Source organism: Camponotus vicinus, unplaced genomic scaffold (genome assembly GCF_025532165.1).
Source record: "Camponotus vicinus isolate PSW18456_S1 unplaced genomic scaffold, iyCamVici1.0 SCAF_3, whole genome shotgun sequence".
NCBI lineage: Eukaryota > Metazoa > Arthropoda > Insecta > Hymenoptera > Formicidae > Camponotus > Camponotus vicinus.
The window spans coordinates 2,687,255-2,707,812 of record NW_028141967.1 but is presented as its reverse complement, the minus strand read 5'-3'; the positions used below and the strand labels follow the sequence as shown (position 1 = coordinate 2,707,812).

General features: G+C 30.3%; 4 protein-coding genes and 1 long non-coding RNA gene across 11 annotated transcripts in view; 2 read left to right on the top strand and 3 right to left on the bottom strand.

The window, feature by feature from the left end:
• The window catches only part of LOC145969423 (uncharacterized), a 4,709-nt gene extending 2,966 nt beyond the window's left edge, over positions 1 to 1,743 (bottom strand). Inside the window, exon 1 of the long non-coding RNA XR_014438094.1 lies at positions 402 to 1,743. This is a non-coding gene — a long non-coding RNA (uncharacterized LOC145969423). The remainder of the gene's footprint in view (positions 1 to 401) is intronic.
• The window catches only part of Gbb (glass bottom boat), a 20,051-nt gene extending 10,666 nt beyond the window's left edge, over positions 1 to 9,385 (top strand). The window contains exons 4-7 of one of the 2 annotated variants that reach the window (XM_083095562.1): positions 653 to 841; positions 991 to 1,067; positions 1,244 to 1,373; positions 9,063 to 9,385. In XM_083095562.1, coding sequence (XP_082951688.1) covers positions 653 to 841; positions 991 to 1,067; positions 1,244 to 1,373; positions 9,063 to 9,100 — 434 coding nt within the window. In that variant the 3' untranslated portion in view covers positions 9,101 to 9,385. Of the gene's footprint in view, positions 1 to 652; positions 842 to 990; positions 1,068 to 1,243; positions 2,327 to 9,062 lie in introns of those variants that run through there. The other variant, XM_083095561.1, reaches the window with a different exon arrangement.
• LOC145969419 (uncharacterized) lies at positions 2,521 to 11,746 on the bottom strand. 5 transcript variants are annotated; one of them, XM_083095558.1, is made up of 10 exons: positions 11,728 to 11,746; positions 9,071 to 9,300; positions 8,638 to 8,842; positions 7,944 to 8,358; positions 5,799 to 6,198; positions 4,831 to 5,278; positions 4,503 to 4,559; positions 4,192 to 4,319; positions 3,909 to 4,102; positions 2,521 to 3,633 (listed from the first exon to the last, which is right to left on the bottom strand). In XM_083095558.1, the coding sequence occupies exons 5-10, from the start codon at positions 6,117 to 6,119 to the stop codon at positions 3,540 to 3,542; spliced, it is 1,242 nt and encodes a 413-aa protein (XP_082951684.1). In that variant the 5' UTR covers positions 6,120 to 6,198; positions 7,944 to 8,358; positions 8,638 to 8,842; positions 9,071 to 9,300; positions 11,728 to 11,746; the 3' UTR covers positions 2,521 to 3,539. The 5 variants fall into 5 exon arrangements, with proteins under 5 accessions (XP_082951684.1, XP_082951682.1, XP_082951683.1 ...); XM_083095556.1 differs by lacking the exon at positions 11,728 to 11,746 and adding an exon at positions 10,585 to 10,731 and having other exon boundaries at positions 4,777 to 5,278; XM_083095557.1 differs by lacking the exon at positions 11,728 to 11,746 and adding an exon at positions 9,422 to 9,523 and having other exon boundaries at positions 4,777 to 5,278.
• Egr (TNF superfamily member 12 eiger) lies at positions 10,651 to 16,170 on the top strand. 2 transcript variants are annotated; one of them, XM_083095555.1, is made up of 7 exons: positions 10,651 to 11,031; positions 12,010 to 12,621; positions 13,842 to 14,074; positions 14,231 to 14,572; positions 14,772 to 14,970; positions 15,142 to 15,429; positions 15,605 to 16,170. In XM_083095555.1, exons 2-7 carry the CDS (start codon positions 12,136 to 12,138, stop codon positions 15,809 to 15,811), a joined length of 1,755 nt encoding a protein of 584 aa, XP_082951681.1. In that variant the 5' UTR covers positions 10,651 to 11,031; positions 12,010 to 12,135; the 3' UTR covers positions 15,812 to 16,170. The 2 variants fall into 2 exon arrangements, with proteins under 2 accessions (XP_082951681.1, XP_082951679.1); XM_083095553.1 differs by having other exon boundaries at positions 15,073 to 15,429; positions 15,605 to 16,164.
• Positions 11,960 to 20,558, bottom strand: LOC145969417 (armadillo repeat-containing protein 3-like). The gene is made up of 14 exons (XM_083095552.1): positions 20,405 to 20,558; positions 20,026 to 20,276; positions 19,616 to 19,937; positions 19,383 to 19,550; positions 19,073 to 19,276; positions 18,803 to 18,965; positions 18,576 to 18,694; positions 18,305 to 18,463; positions 17,965 to 18,203; positions 17,645 to 17,809; positions 17,405 to 17,520; positions 17,140 to 17,257; positions 16,722 to 17,037; positions 11,960 to 16,644 (listed from the first exon to the last, which is right to left on the bottom strand). Exons 1-14 carry the CDS (start codon positions 20,423 to 20,425, stop codon positions 16,327 to 16,329), a joined length of 2,679 nt encoding a protein of 892 aa, XP_082951678.1. The 5' UTR covers positions 20,426 to 20,558; the 3' UTR covers positions 11,960 to 16,326.

Sequence of the window (20,558 nt, the reverse complement as noted above, 5' to 3'; positions counted from 1 at the left end):
ATTATAAAGTTATCAAATGTTTCAATAAATAATTCATTTAATCACATAGATATCAAAAATAATTCAAATATCGCAATCCTGGAATTTTCCAGAGTAATTAAGACAAGACGATTGTGTGTGTGAATAGTTGGCGCATTCAAAGTGAATGTCTAAGATAGGCCAGCTGTGTGACTTTGCGCCGAGATTCTTGATTCTTGAGCGTTCAATATTCATGAAGGTTGACTATTAATAATCCCAAGAGAGACGCATTCTAATAAACATACATTTATCCAATACATTCCACTTACAGAGGTGATTCCGTGTAAAGAAATATGTAAACAGGAGTTCTCTGTTTTCGCGTCGCAAAACGCGGCGATTCTAATGTGTCAAGAGTAACGATACTTCGATTTAAAAATACATACCGATATTTTTACCACTTCTTTTTACAGCACAAATATATATTTCTCTTTTCTTTCTTTTTTATATTATTGCTTTCTCCTTTTCTTCTTTCTTATTTGTTATTTCTTTTATAATTATACTTTCGGAATTCTCTCTTTGCTATGCATTTCTTCCAAATATATTCTCAGAATAAATCATCACTATTATGACTAGTATCATGTAAGTTATTATCTCTTCTTCATTCGCTTCTTCAATAAATATATCGTATGTGCAGTACACGAAGTGAGGCCAGAAGATATTGGGATCGTAGAGTTCCGAGGAGATCCTGATAAACAACCCTTCATGGTGGGCTATTTCAAGAGTTCGGGCATAAGGGAGTCCAAAGTCCGGCAGAAACGCGATGCCAGAAGGAAGAAGAAGAGCGAATCCACTAATTGGGATTACAAGACAAATCCTTACACTGGTACGCATACTGTATATAAAGTTATAGTATCGACTCAATTGCAATGATATAAAATTTGACTAGAAAATCCGTCTTGTTATGTCAAACTTAGTGAAATTTGTAAATTGATGAAATGCTTGTATTGACGAAAGCATATTTTTTTCTCGCAGATCCTGGTGCGACATTTTATTCGCGAACATGCAGAATCCAAACATTGTACGTCAGTTTTCGTGATTTGCAGTGGCAGGTGAGTGACATCAGTCATATCTTGTATCTTTTCGTCCCTTGTTGCATGTCGTTGGATTACAATGTCAGAGAAGTGAAAAAAAATCAGATAATTATTTGTCCCCTTTACATCCGACATGACTGCGACGAGGAACTTTAAATGAGCATTATTTCTTATGATCTCTTGATGTTCCACAGGATTGGATTATCGCGCCAGATGGGTACGATGCCTACTATTGCAGCGGTGAGTGTAACTTTCCGTTGAACGCTCACATGAACGCGACCAACCACGCTATAGTCCAGACGTTGGTGCACTTGTTGAATCCAGGTAAAGTACCCAAGCCCTGCTGCGCGCCGACCAAGCTCTCGGCCATCTCGGTACTATACTTCTTAGACGAGAGTAATGTAATTCTAAAAAAATACAAGAATATGGTCGTCAAAAGTTGCGGCTGTCATTAAAATTATCTTCACGATTTACTTCCCACGTTCTGTTGTTGGGATTGGAATCTCGGCAATTTAAAATTAATAAATTTAGCAGAAGCGTAATGAAAGAAACGAATTTACCTCCCTTATATTTTATATAAAAAATTGACATGTTTTATCTCTCCTATATTTTAAATAAGAAAATTGACAAATATTATTGCGCAATTTTTGAGTGACAACTCTGAGACGACACGAGATACAAATTATTTCTATTCATAAATCCATCCCAGCTGTTCATTAATTATGTATATATTCCATTTCGGTAATAAAAGAAATTATTATACATTTAAAAATTAATCTATAGATTAATCAAATCAGTCAAACAAGTTGTCAACAACATAAATAGTTAACTGAATAATAAAATTTTTTGCATAATATCATACTAATAATGACATCACTGGTTTCCTTGCAATATATGTTGTAGAGCAGAACGCATTCATAGAGATAAAATATTTGCGCAAAAGAAAGAGTTATCTTAGGCGAATCGACTTAATTTATAGCGAAGAATCATACTTTCTCGATTGCGATTATTACAAATGAATCAATGATTACCAAATAGTTTTTGTATTTATAGCATAGACGCATTGAGATGTATTTAAATGGTGACATAAATTATTAATAATTAAACCTGTAAGCGCGTATTAGTTATAAACATGTATAAAATCAGAGTTATTACATGTTCATTTTAGATTGTAAGTTCTGTATATCATCATTGTAAATATACCTTTGTATATACTTTCTACTACATATAATACGCATAATGAATATAAATAATAAATAAATCCTAAATTACATATATTTACTGTTAAATACATAAAGTTTCTCCATTAATTTGTCAGTCTCACAAATAAATACATATTATTGTGCAATATGAGCAAGTGTGTGTAACAATAGAGTTTTTTTTATATTTTCTCAGTCTCAATAAAATTTTGAAGATAAATTTATAAGGTTCTTAAAATGTAAGATTTTTATAAATTATAATGGAGCACACATTAAAGTTTTTTTGATATTTTATTATTTTTTGTAACTTTATACTTTCTTATTTTAGTTATTACACAGTGTCAAGTCTAATAGCTAATTATAATATAAAAAAGTAATAAGTTTTCTTATTTAGTAGCATTTATAAAAATGTGTATAAAAATCACTAATATTTACCTCTAAATGAGCAATTTTCAAGTCTTTAAAATTAATTCTTCACTAACCATCCATATTAACATCCATATTACATTTATAATTAATTTGATTTCTCGGTAAAATCGACATTATTATTTTGCATAAGAGTACATTCCTTAAAGATATGTATAAGTACATATAAATATACTTCACAAAACACTTGTACAAAAATCTATAAAAGAACGAATTAATGAAATGCCTTAGATTATAAATATTAATTGTATTTTTTATGTTTTGGTAAATGAATAGCACAATCATTTAAAATAATTGTCAACAAATATTCGAAAGAAATATATCTATAGAAAAATATCTATAAAACCTGAGAAGTTAATTATAATTCGTTGATGATTAGTACTCTTTTAAGAGGTATATATTTGCTTTTGGCTTCATTATATTTTTATATCTTTAACTTTTGGATATTATGAACAAATAAAAGTTACACTATTGTGCAACATTCATTAGTTATAAACTTTGTTAAATATAGTAGCAACATTGTGATATCTCTTATATATCTTACACACATATCTTGAAAATCACAAGACCTAAGTTGCCACATTCATACATTGTCCCGGTAAGAGTGTCCTTTGATTTTAGTTATTTCGTCCTTATTTTAATTATCACAATATATAACCATTATAAATGATATAATAGTTATAAATGAGATTATGTGATAGTTGCAAATGCAACATTATAAGCACTTTATCATTTAATATTATATATATATATACATATATATATATATATATATATATATATATATATATATATATATGTATATATATATATTGATATGTGTCAATATTATATCTTAATATATATTTAATATATATTTTAAAACTCATAAATCTTTATTATTTGGTCTTCTTCTGTGCTTATCATTGGCAAGTAGCACAAGTTGCACCTGACTATATCCCTCTCGCAAATTAACGAATCTAAAAATATAAAAGTTTATTTAAAATTTATGCATTAGTATTCAAAAGTATAATGCATTTTATCTCAGCATTAGTATCTCAGAATCAGTAAAATAAAAATAATCCAACAGTACACTGTGTGAAAGTGTACAAGCATAAAGAAAATAAAAATTCTTTTCGCAATAAGTAATGCTAAATACAAACATGTCAATAAAAAAAATGTAAATTCATCAAAAGAATTGTTTTAAATGTCCTAAAGTTTTCAAGATTCATATATTTCACTTATACATTTGTACCTGTTTCTTTCCTGTTGTTGTATGGACAGTCTATCACCTTTCCGTAGATATGTAGTTAGGCCTGTATAACATGATACTTCTGATGTACTAACAGAAGCAATGGCACATGTAATAAGCTTTTGTTTCATTGACGAACCCTCAGAATTTAACACCACCCAATAAGAATGACTTATCGATTTTCCGAAATAAAAAATCTGTAATTACAATATCTTTTTAAGCATAAATAAAAACACAAAGAAATATCTAAACATATTAATTTAATAATTATTGTTTGAATTTTTACCTGTACAGAGATCATATATAAACCACTTATAGTAACTTCAATCGAATAATTTTCCTCTGCCAAGTAGAACTTGTTGAAATCATATGAACCATTATCCTTGTTACTTTTAATCCAGGGTCCTACATAAGCTAAAAATCATTTTTTATTTTCAATATGTGATACTACACATGAGTCTTGTATCTATTCAATAAAATTAAAATTAATAAAAATTAATTATATTAATTCACATTAAATAAAAAAGTTTAATTGTAAAGATCGAATAAGTTTGAAAAACTTTAAAATATAATTGTATTGTTTTCATTATTAAATACCTGCATTTTGAAAATCTTGTTCCGGTATTGCACCAACAAACGTAACTACTGCCGGATCTATAAGACAAATTAAAATTATTTCTCGAATTTGGAGATCTTTTTTTAAATAAACTATATTGAATTAATCGAATCGATTAAGCAAAATTTTAATTAATATAATTATAATTAAATTTTGATTAATATAATTATAATTTGTAAGTTAATTTGTTTCTATAAATCAAGCAAATAGTTTAGCAATAACATGTTAATTAAAAAAAAAAAGAAACAGATATACCCAATCGCCTTCGACTGCGTTTGGGCCTTCTTCTATTGAGTCGCCGTTTTTTACCTCTTCCTATATCTTCTAATTGTCTCTGTAATCTTTTTGTTCGTGATTCTCTTTGTACATCTACTGTATTATTACCATTCCTCTCATCTTCCGTTGTCGTGTGATTTTGTGCTTCAATTTCCATATCCCTTTTTTTGCGTGACAAATCTCTTTCATCTTTCATCTTAGATTTTTTAATCTCTGACATTATCTGATTGATGTCATCTAAAATCCTACTATTTCTTTTACGTGCATCATCTTGACGATCCACTGGTTGAACGGAAGTAGATAGAACCGTTGAATTATCCTTATCAAAGATTACCAAGACAGTGTTGGAATTCTGATTATTTTTAATCTTCGATACATTAGTAGGTTTGAGATTGAAAGGATCATTTATCGAGCGGATATCCCACGGTCGGGCGTTATATACGATTGGATTATACCTGAGCCGGGACATAATATTATTTACCTGAAATATCAGAAAAATGTTATGCTAACAATAATATTAAATATTAGACAAAGATATTAGAAGTTCTTATAATTTCTAAATAATAAAATCAAGTTAAATAATGATCAAAATGCAAATATAAAGATGATGTTGATTTTTTTCATGATTCGTTATATGATCCGTGATTACGTAAATCAAGCTGGAGAAAAATAGTACACGTGATATTCGTCCTACATCGGATGATGCACATTCCATCCGATAACAAAGTAGATGATTAACTCTCGAAACTCAAAACATATATTACAATTATATTAGTTATTCATGCTTATTTATAATTTCAAATGTGTTCCAATTCATGTTTAAATGAAATAGATAGATAGAAGGAGAGACAGAAATGAATGCATACAAAGACACACATACATACACATGTTATTAATTTCTTATATGTGCATAAGTATATATATAAAAGATTAACAACTTTCAATGTAAAAAATGTGTAAAAATTAATCTGTTAAATCTGTACTGAAGAAATTCATCTTACCCGTAATTCTAAATTTCTTATTTTTTCTTTATATGTATAATATCGACGTGCTTCATCCTCCAATATTCGGTCACGTTGTATTGTGTTTGGTGCATTTTTCATTTGATAAATTACTAGTACGCTTATTATAAACATTAAGAGAAGGAAAATATCAGAAACAATTAGCCAATAACAAACATCCTTCTTTAAATTCTTTACGTACAAAGATTCCTTCTTTAAATTCTTAACGTTGACATCCAGGTTTAAGTTATTTATGATATCAGTGTTGTTCCGCGTTAATTTGATACTATTTTTCAGCGAACATACTTCAATCTTCGACATCTTTTAAATATCTAGTTTCTTCTAATCATTAGGAGAATCTCGTTATTGTTTACTTAGAGATATATATATCGCGACGTGCCTGAAATATGATATATATGTGCAGTTATCAGTGTATCGGCAATTAATATATAATAATTTACATAGAATGTAAACAAATTTTCTTATCGAAAAATGATATAAATATGATAATAAATATATATTAGTCTAAAAAAAGAAACAAAAATTGTTTTGTTATACCATTATAATCAATTTTATTTATGTAATTTTTTTATGTAAAATATTTATAATATATTTGGAAATTTAATTATATAAATAATAATAAAAAATGTTGAGTACAGATGTGTGTAGATAATGTTTAAATATATTGTATTATTTAACTATTATATTTATAATTTAATTTATTATAATATAATTATAATATTTCATTTTATAAGTTTTATATATATATATATATATATATATATATATATATATATATATATATATATATATATATATATATGTATGTATGTATGTATATGTATATATATATATATATATATATATATATATATATATATATATATATATTTAGTTATTTAAAAATGTATGCGTCATTCTTTTATTTCATCACACTAAAAAAATTATATATTCTACTCCATTTCTAGGTCCAAACCAAACAATTTTTTCTAAAGAGAAACGTACCTGAGGAAATGTCTAAAAAAGAGCAAACAATAGCAAGTTTCCTTTTAAGAATATTGTGCAGCTAAATCTTTATGTTCTAAGAATTTTCTGTCCATTTTCGAATTTCATTGTATTTAGAAAAAGATTCCTAAAAAAAACCTAAAAAGACCTAAATTTCAATATTTTACCTGCTGCGCGTAACCTTTACATGTGTATTCAAAAAGATATACGTTGAGCATGTCGTTCATCAACTCGTTTCTTTCTTTTTATTTGACACTTAAATGAATCAAATTTTTAATCTCTGTTAATGCAAAATGTCTGTAAGTTTCTTAAAAGACATTATCGCAGATTATCTTCTCGCTATGTAACCGTCCGAGTGTACGATATACATCGATAAGCGATGTAAAAATGTTGTGTTCGCAAACACAAACACATCTCCGATTGTAAACAGGCAGATGTAAAGGACAAAGGACTTCTTAGCAAAGAATCTATTTCTTATTTTATTCCTTAAAACATTACATCGTTTACGCGCAGTGACACATTTCCCGCCACTTTTTACCATATATGAGCATGTTCTTTTATAAGTAGAGAATTAAAAATAGTTACACATTTCTTGTATATATATGCTCGCCTTTATATTATATGCAGTTTAATTTGTACAAATTATAATTATAAATAATTATAAAATAATTATAATATAAATATTTTTTTATAAGATAATTATAATATGAATTTTGAATATTTAAAATATATTTTCCGATAAATTTTTAGAAATACTCTTAGCATGTTTTTTAATCAGGTTTCAATATTATTAAAGACATAGACACACAAATTAAGTAATATAATTTTAATCTTATTCCTCACTTCTTTTTCATTATATTAAATAACAATATAATTATTAATATTCTTTAATTAATATTCTTGTAAGTTACACATCAAAGACATACATTTTTAAATTTTTAATTAAGAGGGCTTTGAAGATTGGACCATTTTACTTGCAAAATTTTTTTTCGAACAAAAAAAAATTATTCGTAATCCAACACTATGAAAAGAAATATCTTCGTGTGAATTTTAAGGGTTAGAAAAAGCAAATATTTTCGGTGCACGATTTAATACTGTTGAAAGAGCAATCAAAGCAAGCACAATTGAAGACGCACTTACCTCCGAATGATGTTCCCGCCTTTCCTTATGGACGGGTGAATGATGGATCATCGATCAAACTAGTTCATTCGCGGAGCAGACCCGCCCGAGACGCGCGCCTAAGATCTTTTGTTTATCTCTTCCTCACGGTCCACATCACAATGGGCCTTACGTAGAACACGACGGTAACGCCACACTCGTATTTGATGAGCGACGAATCTTTGCTGACTCCTGTTACCGATGCTCGCTAACTCGACGAGATATTCCTACAACTGTGTCGATGGCTTCGCTTCGACGTGTTTCCGAATGCGTGAAAATGTGCATCTGCACGATTCTTCTACATCTTCTGGTTCCGCTTCTCGTAGAAAGAGACACAGGATTACCAGCTTTCTGCTCAATGCGTTATAAACTCATTACATGGCCTACATTATACACTCTGAAATAAGATAATTAAGTTATTATAGAGCATACATATTTGCAAACAACATGAGAATCTATAATAGATTCAGGAAATATAGACTGCTCTTATCCAGTTGCACTGCAAGTGAAAAAAAATTCGTTGTGAAAAGGATAGGACTACTTAACGGAATTCCTTCGATAGGTTTGTTTTTTTTACTTTCAATAGAAAACGAAAAAAATATTAGTACTTTTTGTTGCGTCATTATACCTGATTTGATTATGAGCAGTCTATGTTTTCTATATCTATATGTTATACCTGAACATGAAATACATCACAAAAATATAGAAATAGGTCCCCGGGTAAAATGATCCCCGATAAAACACTCCACATAGTAAGATCCTTATTACTCATGGCCAGCGCGATAAGGTTCATCGTAGCAAAGAGACATTTTATCACGTTCTTGTACTTAATGTCCCGAGCGCTCACGTAACTTGTTATTAATGTCATGTTGAGAAAAATTCTGCAATAAAGATACTAATTAGTCATCATACGATGCCCTAAGTCGCATTAAACTGGGTAATCAGATATCACGTGTGTCATCAAGCGCGTAAAATGCGGGGCAAGGACTTAAAACGAGAGAACTATCAACAATTCTCTTAATAAGATCCTAGCATTAATAATATATTAAATTTATATATTTGACAAGCAGAAAAAATAAATTCATTGCTCGGTATTTTCAGAGACATACCTGAAGAACGTGGATGACAACGACAATTAGGTGTAATTATCTTCACTGTACTACTACTGCACGCTTATATTAGATGACTGCCGGACTGTTAGTCATGGGATTTCCAACCTGATATCATTCAAACTCAAATATTTCGCGATCGCGATGCACTCAATTATCATCCTTGCACTGGAATATTGTTTGACCAAATGTGTCTGGTTATGCAAATATTATTTAACAGAATGTAACATCTGCAAATATTATTATCATTAATAGAAATATTCATTATACCTATTAATATATAATATTCGCAAATATATAAAGATAAGAACAAAAGTATACGTCTGTAATAAAGTTCACAAAAAATGTTACATTTGGAAATTAACTATAATTAATTCTAGGAAGCTTCACTTTATCTTGATAAACCGCGGCTAAATTTTAAACGCAGACTGTGTATGTGTGTATCTCATGATTAAATTATTTAATTTCTCAATACAATACACACACTTCATGCGAGACAAGCAGCCATATGTGTACATATATTCTAGGAAAGGATCCTCCTTCGTGGAATTTTATCGTCGATTACCGATACCACAACGAATGAAAGAAGAAAAAAAAGAAAGAGTCTTATATATAACGGTGGTCTATTTATTTATACTTCTACGATATAATCCGTTAATGATTAAGAAATCGCTGATAGGAAATATTTGTTTCACAAATTGATTAACGCGACTAGCGAAATATATTTTCAAGGTCGAGGAATTTAAGATAACTTTTTCGAAAGACAAATTTCGAAAGAACAAAAAAATTAATATTAATATTTGGTCATTCTTATTCTTCTTATTATCTTCATCTTTTATAGATACTTTCAGATTATTTTACCTTGAGTTTTACTTTTGAAATCTAGAATTTAGGATTTAGATTCTAATATCTAAATTGTAAAATTCTAGATTTAATTAAGATTTAATTTTTTTTATAAAGATATTTAATGTGAAAATATTAGAAATAAATGGATTTGAGATCAACAAATAATTTATATAATTGAAATATCTTGTATTATATCTGGATCAGATATGTAAAAAAATATACTCCGGAACTGATCATGATTTATATATACATATTCACACATAATGCGCAATTTCTTCGTTATCAACTTGAAAAGCAGTATAAGCGTAATTAGAGGTTTGCAAACGTGGTCAGTGTAAAGTTTTGAATTGCGATCGTCTCATTGCGATTATCTTTTGTATCTTGTTTAGTTAGATTTGACTCATTCTTTGTGCGCATTTACTTATGCTCCTTCTTCCTTTATTTTCGTCTTTCATTAATCTCTTTAAATATTTATATTATTACATTTGTAATCTGACAATGTATTTCTTTTTATCGATTTTTAAAGGAAATATTTATCGATAAACATCCTTTAGTACCGTTACATAATTATTATTGTATCTTTAAAAATATCACATTTAATCCAAATATAAAGTTTATCTAAATTTAATAATGTGATAGAGAATAAAGTACAATATAACATTTTGTACCGTTTGACAAGAAAGAGCCGAAGGCGCCGCAATAATAAACGCCGACGTGCTTCATTCTGTTCTTCAGTATACTTGTGCCCATCGTGGGCGACGGATGCGCATTGTCAACTGCACGCGTTTCTAAATCTCGTGTGAATGCTCTGGAAACATTAATAATCAGTGATAAAAATCGGAACGTTATAAATATGTTTTTTATGTAAATTAAATTAAATTTACTATTAACAATTTACGTAATTTTTACAAAACGTGCAATAATCAAAATTTATTTTTAAAAAAGTGCGCTTTAAAGATATAAAAATATGTTTGTTAAATCAAAAGTGAATCGTCAATAGAGATATCGTCAAAGATATTGAAGTGGATTAAAATTTAAATTAATGAAATAATATATATCCAACATACACATAAAAACTGTATCCCGATTTATAAAGTAAAACTTAAATAATAGAGGTAAAGTTTATCTCTTCAAAATTAAAAGATTTTTTTATAAGTACAAAGCTCCAGAACATCAAACTAATTTAAGAAACGTTAGATTACGTCAGAAAGATAACGGTCAGATTAGATAAAACAATCTTACCATAAATATGAAAATTTCAATTAAAAAATGTGCATTTTCTATGATTAAAGCATTAATTTTTTACATTTTTATGAAATAGTTTATACATCTAAAAAACTTTCTTTTAAATCAATCAATTAAATCAATATATTTCATCTTTAATTATCTTCTATTTTTATTTCGATATAAAATATAGTCTATTCTCTCTTTGTATCTCTGTTCCTGCCGCAGGACGAGAACAGTGCAGAAAAATGATGAGGCTGGATATAAAAGAGGATGGAGGAGGTCCTCTTGTAGTTCTCTACCTTTAGGGGGGAAAAAACTTGCCGGACAGGTTTTAAAGCGGGACAGGACCGGTGCGGGATATTTAACGTCTCCGTATATCGTAAATCTTCAAAATTGTACAATCAGGTGGACCGCGTCTGTTCCGCGCGACTGCCGAAAGTTTTTCATAGATCTCCCTTCCGGTTTTTCACTTATGAAATATCAATTCATTTCTTGATAGAAACGAGTATTTTCCGCGATTATTTTTACACCATAACTCGCGAAAAAATAGTTCTTCGAGTACAAAATGAAAGAAAAAGACATACCTCAATGTGCGAGTACAACGCGTCGAATAACATTGATAACATCTTGATAACGTAAATAGCATCCTATTAAAGATGATTAAAATGTTTGTCCATGATGTAATAACCAGAATAGATCTCATGTAATTTCATCCAACTCTGTAATAGGAACTTTATTATTATTTAGCCGATTCAAGGCTGCAGAAATCTTTTCTGGAGCTTCGCAGTACATAAACCTGCACAAATACAGAAACTGAGAATTATCATTCAATAATTTATATTAAATGTATGAAATATGTTTAATAGAAAGAAACACGCACCATTGCATGTAAGGTACGGTGTGGTCGACGAATTACTCCGCTTGAAAAGCAAAAGATTTGCGGCAACGCATGTAGTTTCTACGTGAAAAATGATTTCCTGACGTGTCAATCGATGGAGGATGAACTGTGTTCTCGACACGCGATCGTTCTGTCAAATTACAAGGACGCGTATGAACATGTAAATCCTCGCGTTGAATTTACAAAGTTAGACAAAGCGATAATCCTGAATAAGCCCATGCCTTCCACGATGACATCGATGTTACCGGAGGAGGATAGCAAGGCGACAAAGATGAAGCAGAGGCTGATGAGCAACGGCCATGTGAAAGAGGAAACGCGTTCCTTCTTGAATATCTTGCGAGAAAACTTGAGCGTTTCACACTCCGATCTCGAGCAAGGATTCAACAGATCGCGACAGAGACCGAGCAGGAACATGATTCTGAGTGTGTCCGCTCTCATGATCTCCATTCTTTGCCTCGGTCTTGTAAGCTGGAAGCTAAGCTCGAATGCGCGCGAAATCGAGCAGCTGAAGAGGGAAGTCGATAGCTTGAAGCGGTTTCTGGAATTAGATATCAATGATGAAATAAAGACTCTCAAAAAAGTAAGTATATCTGTATAATAAATATGATAAGTTGATATTAAGTGCGTCTCTGAGTCCTGGACTTCTTCATGGAATGTAAAGAAACAAATTACATTTCTCTCCTATTTGCAGTTCGAGCTTTACTAATTGTCGTACACATCATGTACAAGATACGTGAGAAAATTCAAGCTACATACAGGCCATTGAACTTCATACAGATTCTTGTATATCTATGTACGGTTTATCTTTGACCCCTAGTGCGATTCGTCTCGACTATGATAACCTTGAGTTTCGATAAAACCAGATGAAAGTAAACAAAATGTTAGAGATTTGCAACTTTCCACTGCTTTAACGCATTTGAATATTTCATAATTCGATAAAGTGTAAATGTCTCGAAGTTGTCGATTTTAATTTAACAGTCACTTTCTCTTCAATTCTCTAATTGAAAAGTAATCTAATAGAAAAAGAAGGAAATTAAACATATTTTGCTTAAAGCGCAGAGAAATTTATAGCCAATAGCTAATTTTTCTGGTGAAAATGCATTTGTGAATAAATGAGAAATGTATTGCGCATATAGTGTTTATCAATTTCATCACAATTTTTATCTGCGATAATTTTAATCGGACAAAACTATCCGAATTTACAAAGATTTTCATTAGATCTCTCTCATTAATTTATCTATCCGATCAAGATTAAATTGTTTTTTCATATCTTTCCCTAGAGCACATCTTCTTTCTTTTATAAAACAATTTATTTACATGAAAAGGAATTGCTTGCTATATGTTTTTGAAAGTTTACTTTTATCACAAGCTGAAATTACAAGTAAATAATTTGAAATATAAAAATAAGCGTATATGTAAAATAAAAGAATCGACTTTTTTATTAATTATTGCATATTTAATAATTTAATGTTCAATTCAGCTTATCACGTGATTGATAAGAATCCGAGCATATATAAATATATGATTGGGATTGTTAAAATTATAGGAAAATTTGTGCGAGATGAAGCTATTTTAGTCAATAATAGAACTTTTGTTTCCAGCAAAATTTTCCATTATTGAGAATTCGCGCTGCTTTTAGATGCAATTATTTCGATTGTCATTCAAAAGGAAATCATATCACAATTGCTTATAATTATATTGCTAAACCAGAAAATTTCTGTTACATACAGAATGATTCATATGAAAATCTCAATTATCCGCATAATTCTATAAGCATATTACTTTATTTGCATATTGCAGTTGTACCGAGAAGCGAGCGAAGATAGTGATCCAGACGAAGCGGACATTGATAACGCTGATTATGACTCTAATTATGAAGACGACAGTTCTGCATCGCAGGACGATTCCGATTATTCCCGCGCTCGTTTAACTTATGGCTCTAGATCATTAGGCTTTCTGAAAACTACTACATCGGCACCTACATCCACGAATTCTCATGAGACTATTGTTGAAAACAAACAAGAAAATTACAAGTGAGATGCCATAATATATATCTCTTCTGCAATCAAACAAGTTAAAAATTAGCAGAATTAATATCGATTTGTAGCGTTTTTAAAAATTTATAGATTCACACATTTATAGAGGACTCTAGCGCACTTTATCAATTAAGTCATATTTATTACATCTAGAAATATCGAACAAGAACTTCAGGAGGGACACACAACGTCATTAAATCGCGAGGAGAAGATTGGAGATGGAAATAGCACAGAACACAAACACGACGACATCGCCACGAGAGATATGTCTACAAATACAGGATATATTAGAAAAAGTATCAAATTAAAGCGATCTGTGAGCGATCATACAATGGCTGATGAGTCTCTGATAGATACGTCGAATTATCATCGTGCCGATCGACATTCTACTAAGGCTATTTCAAGTGTGTCCAAGATGCGTCCTTATGCAAGCGACGAAAGCCACACGATTAATGCTACGATACTCGCACTTCTGGAACAGATAAGTTCAACATCGTAAGTTGGCGAGCATTTTTATTAAATACATAATCGGCTGAGAAAATTTTATTGAGTAGTTATTGCTTAGAAATTTAGAAAAAATTTTTAAATGAGCTTCTTTTGCCCTAATATTAAAGGCTAAACTTTATAATAAATAATGACAATTGTTAGAATTATATTAAATAACACAAATTAAATCAATTATCTTCCGAGACAGGCATTCCCCGAAGAAGTATCACACCCACGCGCGTCTGGAGACATTTCCTCTGGTGCACGACGACCAATTAAGCGAAGCAATTACTCGACCTAACAGCCGCACGACCGAAAATCCAGAGACTATAAGTGGCAATGGAAGAGTCAATTGGCGGAACGCGCATCGCAATATCGAGGAAGCCGAAATTCACAAATCCGTTCAGGTAGGTATAAATGTCGGTGCCGATTGTTGCAAAGTTGACAAGATTCGAGCATTATAAAGCTCTAGTCGAGTGAAGACGCATAAAGCCGTTGTGATGAATTAGAATTTCAAAGTGGCCAAAAAGGAATTACATCGAAGACTCACACGAAGACATTTGCGTGCACCACGGCAGATTTACGCCACTCACTACGGAGCGGATAGCGCGCTTTTCACGGCAGAGGACGAGCACACCGGCAACGGGAGAGCGCGACACAGCAACGGCATCTTCAAGGCATGGCAACCGAGCGATTGGGTAGCCGAATTCGATATGAACAGGTACTTCACGCTCTCCAATGATGGTAAACTCACTGTGCACGAGCCAGGATTGTATCTGGTATACGCGCAGATTCACTATCTGGATGAGCACGACGAAAACGGCTTCCGTCTCCTGGTCAACGATAGGTCTATCCTACAATGCATGGTGAGAATTGAAAGAATAAATGATTATCATATTTCTCAGAAAGGAAATATTAATACAATAAAAACTTGATATACATCTAACGAGAAATACTATTTCTAAAGTGAAAAATATAATAAAAAATAGAAATATATAATACGCAATATGTATAGTATAAAATAACGAATGTTATTTTCAGGTGTATAGTCCAGGCCGGGGACACAAGAGTCGCTCGTGTTTTTCAACCCAAGTGACAGTTTTACAGGCAGGTGATCATTTGGTCCTGAAAGATATTGGTACAGCAAGGTATACTCTCTTTCAACGCGATAAAAGTTTCTTCGGTTTGGTGAAACTCGGTGAACTGAGACAGCAGCAGAAACATCAACAATTGAACCACAACAATTGATGCATTAGTAATTTAAAACGTTTTAAAATTATTGATAATGTTAAAAAGATAATAAGCGATTTGTAGTCATCGATTTCTTACCATTTAAGTTAAAAATTTTTATATCTCTTGTAATATAATATAGTCTTTTTACTCTCGCGTGAATTATTAATAATTTTGATATTATTAATAATTTTGTTTTGTAAAGAGATTACATCATTTCTTTGCTATAGAACTTTTTTATATATTTTATAATTTGATTATTATGCGTTGCACGTTACTTTCGTTTACATAAAGAGAATCTCCAAATATTAATTAGTTTAAACCTCCAAATATTAATTAGTCTGTGTGTGTACACATATTCCATATAAAATATTATATTCCACATAATATTTTATATGGAATATGTATACACACATACAAACATATTTCTAAAAGAAATAATAATATATACATATATATTTAAGGATAAAAACATATGTATAATAAAATAAAATAAAAATAATAAAAATGTTTGTAATAATACAAGTAAATCTTCAATGGCAACATATTTTATTGTAAGTCATCCTTTTGGTGCAATATAATTTTGAGCGAAGACTCCCGATCGGTATCAGATCTCCCGGTACATCCATCAAATCAACGATAAAATTCGGTTTTATAAGTTTGGTTGGATAAACTATTGATCGATAATCTTTCCGAGAAGATATTTTTTCAATCTTATGTTCGCCATGATGTGAGGAAATACTTGATTTATCTAACAATCCGGCAGAAACAGACGTAGCTATTTCTTCACGACATGCATTGTTTTCATCTAAATAAGTGCTAAATAATTCTTTCTCACTCGAATCTTCTATCTGTACAAGATATTCAATGGATTATAAGCGATTTAATAAAAATGTATATATCTATAGCACCAGTGATTAAATATTACTTGAGGTACTGCTATTTCGATCCACGATATACCGTATTCCCCGCGTACGAGAGCCGCTGGAAGGCATATTCTATCGGCTATCGCCTTGAAGAGCAAAGCTCGTTCGAGATAAGAACCTACGCGAAGTTGCCCGAGCGGAATCACGCTCGTTTCTAAGCATTCTTTGATTTTCTTCAAGTGAACTTCAAGCTGGTGATCGATGCATTTGCTCGTCGAATCGAAACCGGACATTTGACGCGCCACAAATTGAGCTAACATTCTTGCACGTAAAAGAACGTATTGGATGTTTGTCAGCTTATCTATATCTGACGCATTTCTGTATCATATATAAGAGAAATCGCTTTTATCATGTGTAACTCTAATAAATTGTGTGTATATATATAAAATTTTTAATTATATTTTTGAAAACTCTACTAACAAATCTCTTTTTGATTCTCTCGCTAAAACCATACATTTAAAAAGTTCCACATATTCAGTAAAATATGGATCGCATTGTAATCGTCCGAATTTTGATTCAAGTAATACATTTATATTTTCTACAAATAAGAATGTTCCTTTTAGAGCGATATTTCTTTTTAAAATGTCAGATATTTCTATATGATACATTATTTAATATAAAATATGTTCCATTGTTATATTGTTCAAATTATGATTTAATTTTGCATTACGTAACGTTTTATTACCTTCAAAAACTGTCCGTAAAGCATTCGATAGAGTTGATGATGGTACACAATTTACTACATAAATAGGCTCCAGTGGACAATATTTAAATCGAAAGATATCATCCAATACCGGAAATCTGAAAAAAATAGTATGACAATATTAGCAGTTATAAAAATGTTGCACATAATTTGACAAATTATATAATAGTTTTTACTGCAATAATAGGAGAAATGTATGTCCATATGAAAGAAAATACATACGGACATACATTCCTTCGTAAAACATAAAATCCATCCTGAGTAAGATCTTGTAGCGACAGGCGTCCCGTAAGAGCAAATTTGATTGGTAAATGCGATTTAAAAAGCGTTTTTATGCAAGTGTCCCATGAAGGAATCACTCTCGAAAATGAAGGATTATTTAACATGCTGCAGAATGATTATATAAATATTACTATAAAAAAAATTCGATTCATATATAGTAATTTTAATGGATGTTTCAAAATTCAATATTCCCTTATAAATAAAAGACCTTTCTCTTTTAATAAATGTCATAAAATTGTAAGAGAAAGCGTCAAACTTACTACGAAAGATATTCGTTTTCTACAAACGCATTTGCTACAATTAAATCTGTGGAAATTGTTTGTACGAGCTGTATCACAGAGTTTATTACTGAGATTGAATGTGTATCAGTAATAAGAGAATACAATCTTTGAGGTCCATTTGCTTTTATAAAATAATTTCGTCCATTTTTTTCTAAGCATAGCACAGAAAGTAAATTGCAACAAGAGATTTTTAATTCATCTAGAAATGGATAAGTTGACTAAAAGATAAAAATATTTTTTATCAAATATTGTACATTAGCTTCAGAGATTAAAGTGTATGAAATATATATATATAATACTTATTATGTTATATACATACCTCTAAAAGCAAGCAAATGATATCAAGAGTGTCAAGATTGATCAAGATATCCCTAAATTTTGGATAGTATGCTATGGCAAGCAGAGCTTCAAGAAAAATAATACAAGTTTCTACAGGCACTTGTTCTACAAATTGTTTTATCAATTGCAATAGATAATCCTTAAAAACCAAGATTACTATTATTTATATGACCAGAAAAGTTTGTTATTCTATTTATGAATGAGTGTACATAAAAATATATGAAACATGTATTTATAATACAATTACATACATGTCCATGAATATCTAAAAAGATATTGCAATTTCTAATATCACTTATTAACAATTTCTTGAGTGCGAAACTTGCAGCATGTTTTGTGGACCACTGTAAGTCCTCTTTTTTCAATAAGTCTGAAACAGTATTATTTTTCCTAGTCTCCTGTTTTTATTATATATATTTTGTGTAGTATGTTTATATCTAATTATGAAAAAAGTTTTTAAATGTGTTAATCATGTGACCTAAAATAATTTTAACAAATTCCCTATTTGCAAATTCCTTTGCGGCAAGATTAAAAAGTGCCATTCTTCCAATCCCATAACATACAATCTCAGTAATATCAGGTTGTGTCCATTGTTGTAATGCATTTATTAAATGTTCAATAATCTCATACGAATGTAAAATCTATCAAGCAGATATGTAAATGTATATATTACATATAAAAAAAATTAAGTAGTCCTTTTTTCACATGTCTTAAAAAATATATATATATAAATATTATATAAAATTACTTTTCTTCCATTTGAAGTATTTGCAATATGTACAATAACTCTAAATGCTTCCGTAAAAAGTTCTGGAGCTGCTACATAATCTATATAATTTAATATTTGTGGAATACTTTCAATTTCAATAAGTTTATCTACAGCAACTGGATTCTCAGCAGCAAAATGTAATATTTTCAGAGCTTTAATATGTAAATTATTCCAGTCATTATTCTACATAATATAAGCAACATTAATAAAATTTAAAATAAAAAATTTATTATAAAAAGAATAAAATGTAACAATACCAAAATTATTTATAGAAGCAAAAATTTCTTACTTTCAGAAAATTTAACAATGTTTCAACTCCATTTGTTTCATGGAATAAAGATTGTATATCTTCATCTTTATTCCTTTCAATTATATCAGCAACTACAGTTAGTGCGAGACATTGAATCTCTGGATAACACGACTCAAAGTGTTGATACAAGAGAGGGAAATTAAATTTCTAATGACAATAAAGAACAAAAAAATATAAATTGAATTTCAAGCTTTGCAAATTCAATAACAAACCTCAGTTTTTAAAATTTTACATGCAGCTAGAGGGTCCTGCATGAAATTATGTAGAATCTCCATATAATTTTTTTTTATATCTGGATCCAATGATTGTATCCCATCAAAAAGAAAGTTCATGTTTAAACAATGTTCTGCCAGAAGAACAGAAGCATATGGATTTCTGGATAATCTTGCGAGTATCGCAGAAAAATATTCTTGCATAAAGATATCTCCTTCACTTGTTAATAGCTCCATAAAATGTAATAAATAATTAGACTCAATGAAATAACTCGTCACCTCTGGCATTGCCATCATTTCTACCAATAATTTTGCAGCAAATCTGTAACATACATATAATTATATTAAACATAGCAAAAAAATTACCTTCTAAATATTATACATTATACATATATTTATATAGTACAAACCTTCGAATAAATAAATCCTTGTGCTCAATAATAGGGAGAACATCCTTCACGATACCAAGGTCGAAGAGTATCTTTACGTTATCTTTCGACTTAGTAGCATACTTTGACAAAGCCTCTACAGCTGCCAACAAAGTAGCTCTTTCCTCAGATTGCAATAGTAATATCGTTGATTCTGCATCTTTGGCCTCGGAAAGGGATGGACGAAATGGAGTATATTTTAATTCCTCTTTCTCATCTCTTTCCTCATCGTTCTACTCACACAAAGATCAAATTTAGATACAAAATTTTATCTTCCTGATAAGTGAGATTCACTTTTTGATACAGGAAGCGCGACTCGCCCCTTTCGAGTCAAATGACAAAGAGACTTGACAAATCTTACCTTCGAATCCTGTGCTTGCATATTATGGTATATAATTCTGCAGGCGATAATAATTGATTTCTGACACTCTCTGAACAACCAAACGATACAAAAAAACACTTATTCGAACTCTCTCGTTGCTCGCATTTTCCGCAATCCGATCGTCGTTCAAATG

Coding starts and splice junctions, on each gene's coding strand:
- Egr (XM_083095553.1), top strand. CDS start 12,136: ATGGAGGATGAACTGTGTTCTCGACACGCGATCGTTCTGTCAAATTAC. Junction 14,075..14,230: donor AACAAACAAGAAAATTACAA/GTGAGATGCCAT, acceptor TATTACATCTAG/AAATATCGAACAAGAACTTC. Junction 14,573..14,771: donor GAACAGATAAGTTCAACATC/GTAAGTTGGCGA, acceptor CTTCCGAGACAG/GCATTCCCCGAAGAAGTATC.
- LOC145969419 (XM_083095556.1), bottom strand. CDS start 6,119: ATGTCGAAGATTGAAGTATGTTCGCTGAAAAATAGTATCAAATTAACG. Junction 4,103..4,191: donor TATATATGATCTCTGTACAG/GTAAAAATTCAA, acceptor TTGTAATTACAG/ATTTTTTATTTCGGAAAATC. Junction 3,634..3,908: donor CAACAACAGGAAAGAAACAG/GTACAAATGTAT, acceptor TTATATTTTTAG/ATTCGTTAATTTGCGAGAGG.
- LOC145969417 (XM_083095552.1), bottom strand. CDS start 20,425: ATGCAAGCACAGGATTCGAAG. Junction 17,258..17,404: donor TTTACGGACAGTTTTTGAAG/GTAATAAAACGT, acceptor TCTTATTTGTAG/AAAATATAAATGTATTACTT. Junction 17,038..17,139: donor AGAGAATCAAAAAGAGATTT/GTTAGTAGAGTT, acceptor TATATGATACAG/AAATGCGTCAGATATAGATA.